Source organism: Nicotiana sylvestris, chromosome 1 (genome assembly GCF_000393655.2).
Source record: "Nicotiana sylvestris chromosome 1, ASM39365v2, whole genome shotgun sequence".
Lineage (NCBI taxonomy): Eukaryota > Viridiplantae > Streptophyta > Magnoliopsida > Solanales > Solanaceae > Nicotiana > Nicotiana sylvestris.
This window is the reverse complement of record NC_091057.1, coordinates 128,447,783-128,461,471: the sequence shown is the minus strand read 5'-3', so window position 1 is coordinate 128,461,471 and position 13,689 is coordinate 128,447,783. Positions and strand designations below refer to the sequence as shown.

Here is a 13,689-nt window from a genome sequence, read left to right as displayed (position 1 = left end):
ATGTACTCATGCTACACTTCTATATTAACCGTGCAGAATCTAAGTCAGGTGCATTTGGTGTCCATTCAGGCACGCACCCAAGTTATTATGAGGTATAGTGGTGAGTTGCTCCGTGAACACATTTGGCAGCACCCGCAGTCTCTCTTTTGTATTTACTTTTTGTCTATCCTATTCATATAGTAAAATAGGTTTTGTATATTCTACTAGTTGCTCGTACACTTGTGACACCAGGTCTTGGAAACATGCTAGTAGACACTTTATGGCTTTTGAATATGTATTTCACTGTATTTGCTCTTTCATTAGTTTGCGTTTTAACTTATCAAATTTTCCACTTCTGATTAACTTAATAACTAAAAATCAACTACTTTGAAATTAATAAAAGGAATAAACACATGGTTAGTTCACTGTTAGCTTGCCTAGCAGTGACGTTAGGCACCATCAAGGCCTATAGGAGAAATTGGGCCGTGACAACATGGTATAAGAGCAATAGGTTCACGTAGGTCTCACAAGTTATGAGCAGGCCTAATGGAGTATTGTGGATCAGTGCAGAGACGTTCATTCTTATCTTTGAAAGGCTATAGGGTGTTAGGAAACTTCTCTTTCTTCATCATCTATCATACAGTTGATGTTGTGCTAAGTATCTTTCTCTTATTCTCTCACAAATGGTGAGAACGTGTGCAGCAGGTGTACCCGACCGTGGAGGAGCTGCTCCCGCTATTGCTAGAGGCCGAAGGAGGCCTCCAGCTCATGGTAGAGGACGAGGGCGTCCTAGAGTTGCTCCAGTTGTACCACCAGTGGATCTAGTGGAGGATCCTATTATTAAGGAGCAAGAAGAGTTGCCTGCAGCGGAGCCAGCCCTAGTGGATTTCATGTTTGCACTAGGATTCCAGGAGGTCATGAGTGAGGAAGGAATGATGAAATGCTTGTTCTCATGTTCTTCCAACTCCTCCTTAGCCTCCTTAGGTCGAATATGTGTCAAAAGTCCAGAAAATAACATTTTTTCATGTATTTATACCAAGTAGGGTCGGGTCCAGATGAAACCACCTTCTCTTAGCCGAAATATGACATTGGTTTTGTAAAAATTGCACATGTGCGCTGCATGGGGCGATGCGCAATGCAGGGCATTAGTGGGGAAATCCAGAGAGCTCAACTTCTGTCAGGCAGCAGGTTTTGTACAGCCGTCGTGCCTCACGCAATGGTGCTATGGGATTTTCTTATAGTATGGTTCAAACTTCAATTTTTGATGTCCAAGCTTTGTCCTCGACCCCCGAACACGATCCCGGCTTAATCTCTTGGGCTTTTACTTAGACTTCAAAGCTCCAATTAGCTCAAATTAGCTTCGTAATATCTACATCACTTGGAATCACTCTTACAATGCATAAAACACACAATAAGTACAAAACACTAGCGATTAAATCTCAAACATAATTAAAGTGCAGTGAATTAGAATGCAATAAGTGACTAAAACACGAGATTATAGCCTACCATCAACACACCACACTTAAATCATTATTCTTCCTCGAGCAATCAAACTACACTTCATATGGACACGGCCTTTTTAAACAACTCTCCTAACTCATCATATCAAGAATATTTAAAATAGATTAAGCACAATAACGTAACATCCTCGCCTCAAGTTTTGACTCAAAAGCACCACGCATTTTTCACAACCCACTCACTTACTCTAACACAGAGGTCAATGAACTTACCTTTCCTTCATGAATCAAGTGCCCTCACACAACAATAGATAGTATTTTCACACACAATAAAATTTAAGGACAATTAGAAACTCAAGATAGAAAGAATTCGCTCACTCTCAAAAATAGCATTCGTATGCCACAAAAGACGTACCATAGGATTTCCCGTAGTGTACTACTCTACTAATTGAGTTCATTTGGTCAAGGATCAAATAGGACTTTAATTGGTTGTAATATAGGCTACGGGACGGGTAGGATACATTTAGATATAAGAGCGACTACACCTCCCTAAGTACTTTTAATACATACAATTTAACATTAAAAACTCCACACTTATGTCAAACCATGACTCCACATTCACATCAATATACTTTAACTCCCTACTTGTTTAAGCACAATTACATCAAGAGTTACCACTATCAACGAACTATTTGCACAACAGTACAACTATTTTTTATCTCTTTTTTTTTTCACTTCAAGTGGCTCTTACTTTTACAAAACATTGCACCTTTCTCCCTATTTCAATAGTTCCACTCGAAAGCCAAACCAACACCCCACACTTTAACTTTTACAAAGTTCATAAAAATTCTAGTACTCACGAGAGGTGAAAATATTCAAATAGATAGTCAATTCAAACAAATAGGTAAGGCTTGTAATATAGTTGCCAAAGAAATAGGATTACAGACTCAAAGGGGTTAACTAAGATAAATAATAATTAGGTGGGTAAACATATATCTAGCTCAACAAAGAAACGTCTATATCACTTTCAAGACTGAATAGAACTACTATTTCGCTTTGCAAACACACGGGGCAAGTTCTATACATCAAATAAAATGCACGGAATAATACAAAACCTCACACACACATGGAACATAAACACGCTCAAGATTGGACTCATCAAGACACTCTAGTCAAAGCATTTAAGCAAAGTTAAGATCATACTATTTAAGGTACTTATGCAAGAGTCAAAAACTGAACCTAAGCGTCACAACTAAAGCAGTTGTTATTCTCAAAGCATAACAAAATCAAGAGAATTGCATTCAATTCAAATTATAGCACAAAGTTTCCTACTCCTAATAAAAAGAAAAACTAAGTACACTCGGTTCAAACAAAACTCTTGGAAAAGAACTGCGACACAAAACAAAACCAAGGGGGGACTTATTACACTACTTACAAAAAAATCTTTTTGTGTTTTCCATTTTGACTTAAATCTCTCAAGAAACCAATCGATGATATCCATCATCGGGAAAAATCGAAAATTTTAAAATTTTTATGCTTTTTCAAAAAACAATTCTATCTCCAACTACTAAAACTAATAAAAGCAAAACTAAAACTAATATACATACATACAACATATCCCCACCCCACACTTTAAGTTGTGGCATGTCAACATGACACACAATTAAAAAGCATAAGGTAAAGGAAACTTCCATAAACATCTAGTGGGGGTTTGAGTCAAAGTCGAGCTCCATTCCTCGTGCCTGAACTAATCCACACATCCATGCAGATAGCTTCTTCTCAGCCTTCTTGGGGTACACCCCATACTTATCTTTCTCACTTACTGAGACATTTTCTTTCACGCCCTTCACTTTCTATTAAACACTTGCAGCTGATCTTTCCTTTTGTGCCCCCTTTTCTATATCCATCTTGAAAGTCACAGTCTCCTCACCCACGCTAAGAATGAGTTTTTTTCTTGTATATCTAATATTGCTCTTCCTGTTGCTAAGAATGGTCTTCCTAGGATGAGGGGGACTTTCTTGTTCTCCTCCATATTCACCACTATAAAATCTAAGGGAAATACGAACTTATCCACACGAACTAATACATATTTCAGTATCCCCTCGGGTATTAGAGTTGTTTGGTCTACTAGTTGCAAAGAAATTGGTGTAGACCTTATCTTTCCGATCTCCTTCTCTAGTTTCCTGTAAATAGATAGAGGCATTAAATTAATTGAGACACCTGAATAACACAAAGAATTATCAAAACTAATATAGCTTAAAAAGCAAGGTATAGTAAAACTCCCTAGAACTCCACACTTTTGTGGGAGTTTGTTTTGCAATATCGCATTGCAATGCTCTATGAGCTTGACCACTAAGGTCTCCTCTATCTTCCTCTTCTTTGCCTGGATCTCCTTCAAGAATTTGGCATAAGCTGGTATTTGTGAAAGCACTTCTGTGAATGTTAAGTTTACATGAACTTGTTTAAGCACATCCAGAAATTTCTCAAACTACTTGTCTAGCTTTTCTCTTATTGCTTTTGGGGTAAAGGTAGAGCAGGCATATGCTTGCTCTCGTCATGTTCCTCCCTTCTTGAAGTTTCTCCCTTCTTCTTTTTCTCAACTTTTATCAGGCCTTTATTCTTCTTATCAACATCATTCTTCAGCTGCTCCCCACTTTCTTTTATAGGTATCACATCTTTTTGGATCGCAGTGGGATCTTTCAACACTTGCCCACTTCTCAAGGTCACAACATTCACTATTTCTTTGGGATTTCTCTCGGTATCAGCAGGGAGAGTTTCTGGAACCCTCTTAGATAGTATTGTTGCAAGTTGCCCAACTTGTCTTTCTAGTTTTCGAAAGGATGTTCCTAGTTTTTGATAGCTGTTCTATGGGCATCTAGCCTCTCATCTATCTTGATAATGGAAGTCTTCATTAGATCCTCTAGACCAGGCTGATTTGGCTATTGAGACTGAAACTACGGCCTCAACTGATTCATAAAGCCCGGAGCTCCTTGTCCCTGAAAGTTGGGGTTGTTTTGTTGCCATGCATTTGCGGTACCCTCAGGTGAACTCCATAAAAAATCGGGGTTCTTCTGACCTATTGCATTAAAGTTCTAATTTCCCACAGCACTCACTTCCTCAATTGAAGTTTGACACTCAAGAGTAGGGTGTCCTCTTCCACGTATATCACACGTTGTATGAGGCTCACTTTATATTGTAGCTAAGGTCAGCTTCTGTATTTCTTTATCCATAGAATCAAGTTGTACCTGCACAGATATATTAACATCAACTTGGTGAACATTAGTTGATTTTCTTCTTTTAACACTCTCATAGGGCCACTGATTTGCATCTTCAGATAACTCATCAATAATTGTAACTATCTCCTCTGGAGTCTTCTTCATCAATGGGCTACCAGCTGCATTGCTCAATATTCTACGTGTGGCTGATGTCAATCCATTCATAAAGTCCTGGAGTTTCATCCAGAGTTCAATCCCGCTATGTTGACACTTTCGCACTATCTCCTTAAACCTCTCTTATGCTTCAAAAATAGTTTAGTTTCTTTTTTGTAGAAGCTATGGATTTCTCTTCTGAACTTGCCCATTTTAGCTGATGAGAAATACTTATCAAGGAATTTTCTGGTCATCTCATCCCATGTTCTAATTGATCCCGTGGGCAAGCTTCGAAGCAACTGTTTTGCATCATCTTTGAATGTAAAGGGGAATGCCCTTAAATACACTGCATCTTGTGGCACACCATTGTATTGAAATGTATTTATAATCTCCTCGAAGTCCATTAAATGTTTGTTTGGATCTTCATTCATTTTTCCTTTGAAGACACAGTAGTTTTGAAGGGTTTGAAGCAACCCTTGCTTCAACTCGAAAATGTTAGCTGCAATTGGAGGTTGTCTCACACTGGGTAATCCTTGGTTGTAGACCGGTCTAGCATAATCGTCCAGTGATCTCCCAGGCCTACGGGAGGTATATTTCCGAACTGGTCTGCAGCTAAGGGTTGATTTTGTGTAAGTCTCTAAGCCCTCTCTTTTTCATATATAATCTATGTATCTTTAATAGCTGCTTCCTCAGCATACCTAGAAGCTTCTTCTCGTTGTTGGGCTGCCTCTTTTGCAGCCAAATCTACAATCTCATCACTATCTCCAGCCACAGTTCCTTTGGTTGAGGGTTGCCCAACCTTCTCTAATGTCTCGATGAGATTTCTTTCCTTCCGCAGCTGTTGCAGTTGTTTTCTATCTCTGGTTCGTAGGGTAGCACTTCTTTCCTAAAAGCTCGAGTCATGCACTAATCTTAACATGTAACCTGCGCACAGTCTAAGAATACCAACCGTAAAAAGAGAAAAATAAAATAAAAGGAAAATTCCTGAATTAGCACTAAAAACTATTTCAAACACTATTAATGGACAATCCCCAGCAACAACGCAAAAATTTGACAAGTTCGAAACACACACTTAAATTATGCTCGCTAATCAAATATAGTATAGTATAATATCATATCCACAGGGATTGGAGTTAAATAATACTCTCGTAGTTTCCAGCTTGATTGCTATCCACGAAGATCAACAATTGAGATTTATGATATTAATAATAAAATTAACTAAAAATCTAAAGTTATTGACTAGTGACAATCGAAATAAGAAATGAGCAAATAAGGTTATCAGTAGGACAAGATAGAGTTTTGATAGGATAGGTGCATGATAATTGTCTAAGATTTAACTCTAGATAATTCACTTCTAATATTCAAGTGAGTCTCTCGAATTCACTCAACTATTAGTTCAAACGTTAAGTAGAAACTCCTCTCTCGATTAAGTTTCAACATCACGATATGAACCAATTTAAGCTCTGTGAAGATATGCAAGAATACGTAGTGGATTAGTCTTTAGGAGAACCTCTCTTGATTATCCTCCTAACTAAGTTTAATCAATTATTCACCTAGCCTCTTTCGATTACTAAGAAGAATTAATGAACTCAACCAATAATATAATGCAAAGATATCACAAGTTATGCCTCTCTCGATTACATGAACAAGTGAATATAGATTCAACAATTAAATCATCCAAAAACGCTTCAATACATAAAAATAGAGTTATAACCCACAAACAATCATCAATATACCAAATCCATCAAACCCTAATGGGAACTACTCCATAGACATGGAGTAATTCATCACAAATATAATAAAAGTATAGGAAAACATAAATTCAATCCAAACTCGGGTCTTGAGTGAGGAAGGAATGATGAAATCCTTGTGCTCGTATTCTTCCAACTCCTCCTTAGCCTCCTTAGATCGAATACGTGTCAAAAGTCCAGAAAATAATATTTTTTTTATATATTTATACCAAGTAGGATCGGACCCAGACGAAACCAACTTCTCTTAGCCAAAATAGGACATTGGCTCTATAAAAATTGCACAAGCGCGCCGCATGGGGCGATACGCCGTGCAGGGCATTAGTGGGGAAATCCAGAGAGCTCAACTTCTGTCAGGCAGCAGGTTTTGTAGATCCGCGGTGCCTCACGCAATGTTGCTATGGGATTATCTTATAGTACGGTTCAAACTTCGATTTTTGATCTCTAGGCTTGGTCCCCGACCCCCGAACATGATCCCGGCTTAATTCTTTGGGCTTTTACTCAGACTTCAAAGCTCCAATTAACTGAAATTAGTTCTGTAACATCTACAACACTCAAAATCACTCCTACAAGGCATAAAACACACAATACGTACAAAACACTAACAATTAAAACTCAAACACAATTAAAGTGCAATGAATTAGAGTGAAATAAGTGACTAAAATACGAGATTATAGCCTACCATCAGGTACCAACCATGGTGTACTCATAATACACTTCTGCATATTTTTGTGCAGAGCTAGGTATTGGAGATATTGGACCCGGAAGAGTTAGCTTGTTGATCGTGAGGATCTAAGGTAGAGCTGCTTGGTCATCGCAAACCCTTGGAATCCTTTCGTTACATTGTACTATCAGTTTGTCATTTGAACAGTATTGTATTTTGATCCTTAAGATCATTCCTTGTATTCAACTAGAGTTCGTGACTTTGTACTACCCATATTGGGAGGTTGTTATGATTATTGCCGCGTAGGCTTATTCTGCTTTTGTTTCGATGTTTATGTTAAACTATATTTCAAATTATCATTGTTAAAAACTGTCTTAATTGTATAGTAATCGGCTTACCTAGTCTTATAAACTAGGTGCCATCACGATGCCTGCGGTGAATTTTTGGGTCGTGACATGCACTTTGATTTAGTGTTTACTTAAAGTTCACTAATTATTAGTTGCTTGCTTATATGTTGTAATTTGTATTCTTCAAGATTATTTAGATTTTCATGATTCTTGCGCGTGAAACTGAAATTACTAAATTGCAAACATGAAATAAATTTTATGTTGAATTATTGATAATTGCGGACTTCTGAGATAGTTTCTTTAATTATTAAGTTAGTTAGACACAACCAATATTCAAGATCATTGAGATAGGATTCTCAGTGAGTAAGGTAGGGGTAAGGTCTGCGTACATCCTACCTCCCCAGACCCCATTTGTGGGATTATACTGGGTAGTTTTTTGTTGTTGTTGTTGTTGTTGTTGTTGTTGTTGTTGTTGTTGTTGTTGTATTGAGACAGGATTCACGTACATCGTGCGTACCCTAAGCCTAGTAAACTAGAAATATACAGAGAACATTATATATATTATTTACGTTGTAATCTTCCTTTCGATTAAAAGCAACGTAGGAAATACAAATTTACTGTCAAATACGAGTCACAAAGTGGATTAATCCAGGACTGTGGAAAAAAATTCGCACTCAACAAAAAAGAGAAAACATACAAAGAGAGGGATATGCAGTTACATAAATAGCCAATCAGATTCATTATTTATTTTTTTAGTCAGTATACATAGATTATATATATATATATATATATATATATATATATATATATACATATACATTATACATCGATAATGCATATATTATACATCCCGCGACCAAAAGTGAAGAACAAAACCCAATTTGAAAAGGCCTTAGCAAAGCTTAATGAGGTAACAAGTCTTTGGATCAGGCCAGAATATTAATGTGTGTTCTGCTCTCACTAATATTCGAAAGCCTAACATAAAGAGACAACGGGCATGATGAGATCCTCTCTCTAGTCTCTTATGTTTCCTTATAGATAGGACTAGTAAAGGAATGGAAATACATTAGTAGATTACTAGATTGGATTGTGGAATTGAGTAATTGGTATTTTTAAGTCATATATTCTCCCTGTTTTTAAGGTCAATGTAGAACCTAAACTACTTGGATATATTTTATTTTATTTGGGGAGGGAGAGGGAGGAGGGGAACTAATCTTCCACAATGTCGGAACAATTGTAATTATTTTGAAAACTCAACCTCACGCTACATTTCTTTCCAAATAATAATACGGTAACCATCCAGCCAACACAGACCACAAAAGTCACTGATAATTATCTTAAATTCACAAAGAGTTCTAACGTCTCAGGAAGGTGCTTGTTTCTTGTTAAGCGTCTGATTGGATATATATCTTACATCAGAGATAGTGTTAAATCAAGATGCATTTGCCACTTGAGATTACATATTTACTCTTTATCCAATCATTTGGAAAAAGCATCAATTTTGAGCTTGCTACTTAATAGGAAATTGATGTTAATATCAAAAGGCTTTATTTAATTCAATACGCAGCTTTTACACCAGTTAGTATACCAGGCGTCAATATAATTACCTGGATAAAGGAATGAGTACAGTGATTTAATATTAGTTTGTATTCAGTGGAACACTACTAGTTTCCAGCAATTTCAACATTTCATATGCTTTTTATTTCCTTTCTGGAGAAAGGAATGAGTACTACAGTAACTTTAGTGAAGGAATTTGTCTTATGAGTGGAAACTCTATACGTTTTCATCATTTTTATTTTTCATTTTACTAGGTAACAAATTATGGGAGAAGGTGGTCTTCTAGATGATTACATTAATTTGATTTAGACATGGAAGTAATACAATTGCCTTGGTGCAATTATATTACTTTAAAGGGGACTAGGCTTGCACACATATGAGATTTCATATATGATTTGCAAAATTTTGTTACTATTATTCCTTACGTGTTGGAATCGTTAAAATGAAAGATTGAGTTCAGAATTACTTGTAGAGCCATGGCTAGATCAATCCTGATCAAGAGAAACTCCTATATATAATAATATAAATATGATGACGCCCCTTAATTATAAATAAAGCTACCGTTTTCTCTCCTCTTATAACTTCCTCTAATCCTATCCATGGCTTACATGATCCTTTTCAAGGTAGCCATCACCATTTTAACTATTACTTTTAACAGAGTTTCTGCGTCAGATCCAGATCCACTTCAGGATATTTGTGTCGCTGATTACAACTCATGTTAGTATTTCATTTCCAATAACCAATTTCTTATCATCTCATTTTCTCTATGGTTTACTTATTATAATAAACAGTTATGTTTTTCATTGATAGAGAATTAATGTATGTCTCTTTTCTCAATGTCTGTTGCTTCTACCAATTATACAACTAATTACTCATCTGTCAAAATTATTTTCTTATGTAAACATAAAAATTAGTATAAGCAAAAAGTCTAGCTAGTTTAAAGCATCTTTGGAGCAATTTAAAACACACACACACACAATATATATATATAATCGTAATGTTGATTATTCTTATTTAATTACTCATATAACCTTTTTTAATATATACGTGAAACAGCTATAACGGTGAATGGATTTTCATGCAAAAGGAACTTTACATTCACTCCAGAAGATTTTGCATCAATGGGAATTGCACAACCAGGAGAACCCAACATATTTGGCACTCGAGTCGCGGTAGCCAACGTTTTTAACATGCCTGGCCTTAACACACTGGGAATGTCATGGTCTCGAGTAGACTTCGATCCTGATGGTTTAAACCCTCCACATACTCACCCTCGAGCCACAGAAATAATTTTCGTACTTGAAGGTCAATTAAGGGCTGAATTTATCACTACGGACAATGTTTTTGTTAACAAGTTGATCACAAAGGGTGAAGTCTTTGTTTTCCCAAGAGGGCTCATCCATTTCAGCTTTAATGTTGGCAGAGGTAACGCAACTATTATTGTGGCCTTTAACAGCCAAAATCCTGGTGTTCAGGTTATTGCACTTTCCATGTTTGCGAGTAGACCTCAAATTCCAGACGAAGTCGTGGCCAGGGCATTTCAAACTAGTGTTGAGGAAGTTCGGGCGATAAGAGCAAGACTTGTACCTACGAATGTGACCATGGAGCATAATCAGGCAATTATGTAGTCACTTAATTGTAAGCTTATAATAAATAAATATGGTGGATAAGAGTTATTTATATATATGTATTTATACCGTCTCTCTTTGGCTCTAGCTACAATGGTACAAGTCCTATATAAATGATTGTAATTTTTTCTGTTTGGTTTTGATTTCTAGAACGCATCTATGGTATCTTATAAACAATAAGCTAAAATTTCATAATGCGTAATATCCCCTTTTAATCTTTTTGGATTAATAGAATCTTTTTATCGGTACGATTCAAGTTTAAGCTTAAAAATAGCTTGTGTAATTTATTTATTTATTTATTTATATGCCATGCTTCTAATCATCATTGAATTTCACAAGTTCCGCACAAAGGTCATTTAATTCACATGTTAGTTATGTGAAAATTATAATGCATGAATTGTTTATGCAGTGATTAAAAATAAAGTATTTTATACACAAATTACTTAATCTAAAAGGAAATTTATGTATTGTTATATGGATTATTTATGTGCAGAAGTTATTTTTTCTAAGTATGCGGCCAACCAGACACATATTATTTTTGCGAATTTTATAATGTGATTAATTATCCTATACCATCAACCACGAGTAGTAAGGAACGTAGAAGCAATTGAATAAACTAAAAATAGACAGAGAATAGCATATATGTTATTTACGTGGTAATCGTCCATTCAGGTTAAAATCGAAGTAGGAAATAGAAATTCACAATGAAATATGAGTAAAGAATTGGAGTCACTCCACGACTCTGCAGAAAAAGACTTGGACACCAAACAAAAAGGAGAAAATACACAAAAAGGAAGGGGAGATACAGGGTGCGTTAATATTTTCTTGAAAAAAGTAGTAATCTTACTCATTTTCCGATGTTTGATATACAACAACAACAACAACAACAACAACAACTCAGGAAAATCCCACAAGTGGGGTCTGGGGAGGATAGTATGTACGAAGACCTTACCCCTACCCCAAAGGGGTAGAGAGGCTGTTTCTGAAAGACCCTCGGCTCAAGATAATAAGAAAAATCAGAAAAACAAAAGGGGAGAATATTAGTTTCACCATAGAGATCATAGGAAAAATAGGAACCTAAAATGCATAAGAAAATACAAGACAGAAATGATGGCTAGTAAATAGATCTAGCACCGAAAAGAGAAAATATTAAGGCACGACAATGCCCCTAGTAATTTTCGATTAAAACCTTACCAGACTAGGCTCACAATGGAACAAAGTAACGCAAGACTCAACTAGCTCCTAGCCTACAACTGTAATACTCGACCTCCACAAATTTCTATCAAGTGTCATGTCCTAGGAAATCTGAAGTCTCGCCATATACTGTCTGATCACTTCTCCCCAATACTTCTTAGGCCGCCCTCTACCTCTTCTCATGCCCTCCACAACCAGCCGCTAACACCTCCTCACTGGAGCATCTGGGCTTCTCCTCATTACATGCCCGAACCATCTGAGTCGCGCTTCTCGCATCTTGTCATCAATGGGAGCCACGTGCACCTTCTCCCGAATATCATCATTTCTAATCTTGTCCATCATGGTGTGCCCGCACATCCACCTCAACATTCTCATTTCAGCTACTTTCATCTTTTGGATATGTGAGATCTTAACAGGCCAACACTTTGTCCCATACATCATTGCTGGTCTAACCACCGTTTTATAGAACTTACCTTTGAGTATTGTTGGCACTCTTTTATCACACAAAACTCCGGATGCTAACCTCCACTTCATCCATCCTACCCCAATACGGTGTGCGACATCTTCATCAATATCCCCTCCCCCATGGATAACTGACCCAAGGTACTTGAAGCTACGTTGTTTGATATGCAAATTAAGGAAAATAACTTCTCAAAAGTATTCATAAATAATTAAATACAATAAACATGAACCCATAAACTTTCGAACCAACAACCTTCCGAACCCACAAATTTCATAAACTTCTAAACCGCTAAACTTTCAAACTCGCAAACATCGAACCCGTAAACTCTATAATTTCTAAATCCGCTAACTTCCAAACACATAAACCTCTGACTCATAACTTTGGAACTCGTAAAATTTTGAACATGTAAACTCAAAAATGAAAAAACCAGAACTGAATATATATATATATATATATTGCCGCAGTGGGGGATATTTATTATATTAGAAATAAAAAGATTGAAAATAAAAAACAGAAAAAAAAAATTGCATAAAAGGTTACGTTTTCTGACAATTGTTGAAAGTTTTATGATTTTGTGTTAGAAATATAGTTATACATTTTGGTGCAAAAAGTCATAGCTATATGTAGGGGTGGGCATACTTTGGGCAAAACCGTAATCCAAACCGAAATTCGAAAAACACAAAAAAATGGTAATGTTTTTTTTTTTTGGCGGGGGATAGGGAAATCATTTTCCTTCAATTTCAGGAAAATGTGATATTATTTTCCAAACTATTTTGTGCAATTAAATAGTGGAAAATAGGAAATTTTTTGTCATACCAAACACACCCACAGTGTAAAATTGCCAGGAAAATTCCAAATATTTTCGCTACATTACATCCCTCTTAATGGAGAGAAATTCAAAAATAGTCATATTTACAACTAGTCATTCAAAAATAGCTCAGTTTTAAAAGTAATCGAAATTTAGCCACTTTTCATGTAAAGATAAATGTGAGCGAAAACATTGTTCAAAACCCGAAAAATACGCCAGTATATTATACTGGAGTTCCAACATAAGTATTCTTGAACTCCAGCATATTATACTGGAGTTCCAGGATAAGTATGCTGGAACTTCAGCATAATATGATGGAGTTTCAGCATAAGTACACTAGAACTCCAACATAATATACTGGAGTTCCAGCAAGTATAATTGTCCAGTATAATGTACTGGAGTTTGGAACACCGGTGCTTCAGTCTCCAGTATATTATACTGGAGTCAGCAAGTATACCGGTCCAGCATAATATGTT

The 13,689-nt window shown here is 36.3% G+C and overlaps 1 protein-coding gene across 1 annotated transcript; it reads left to right on the top strand.

Annotated features, from left to right (window-relative positions):
• Positions 1-359: 359 nt before the first annotated feature.
• LOC104222795 (nectarin-1-like) lies at positions 360-10,748 on the top strand (the record flags this gene model as incomplete). The annotated part of the gene is made up of 4 exons (XM_009774091.2): positions 360-437; positions 1,152-1,167; positions 9,793-9,837; positions 10,177-10,748. Coding segments are annotated over 4 exons (711 nt in total), but the record flags the coding sequence as incomplete, so codon positions are not given.
• Between the last annotated feature and the right edge of the window lie 2,941 nt (positions 10,749-13,689).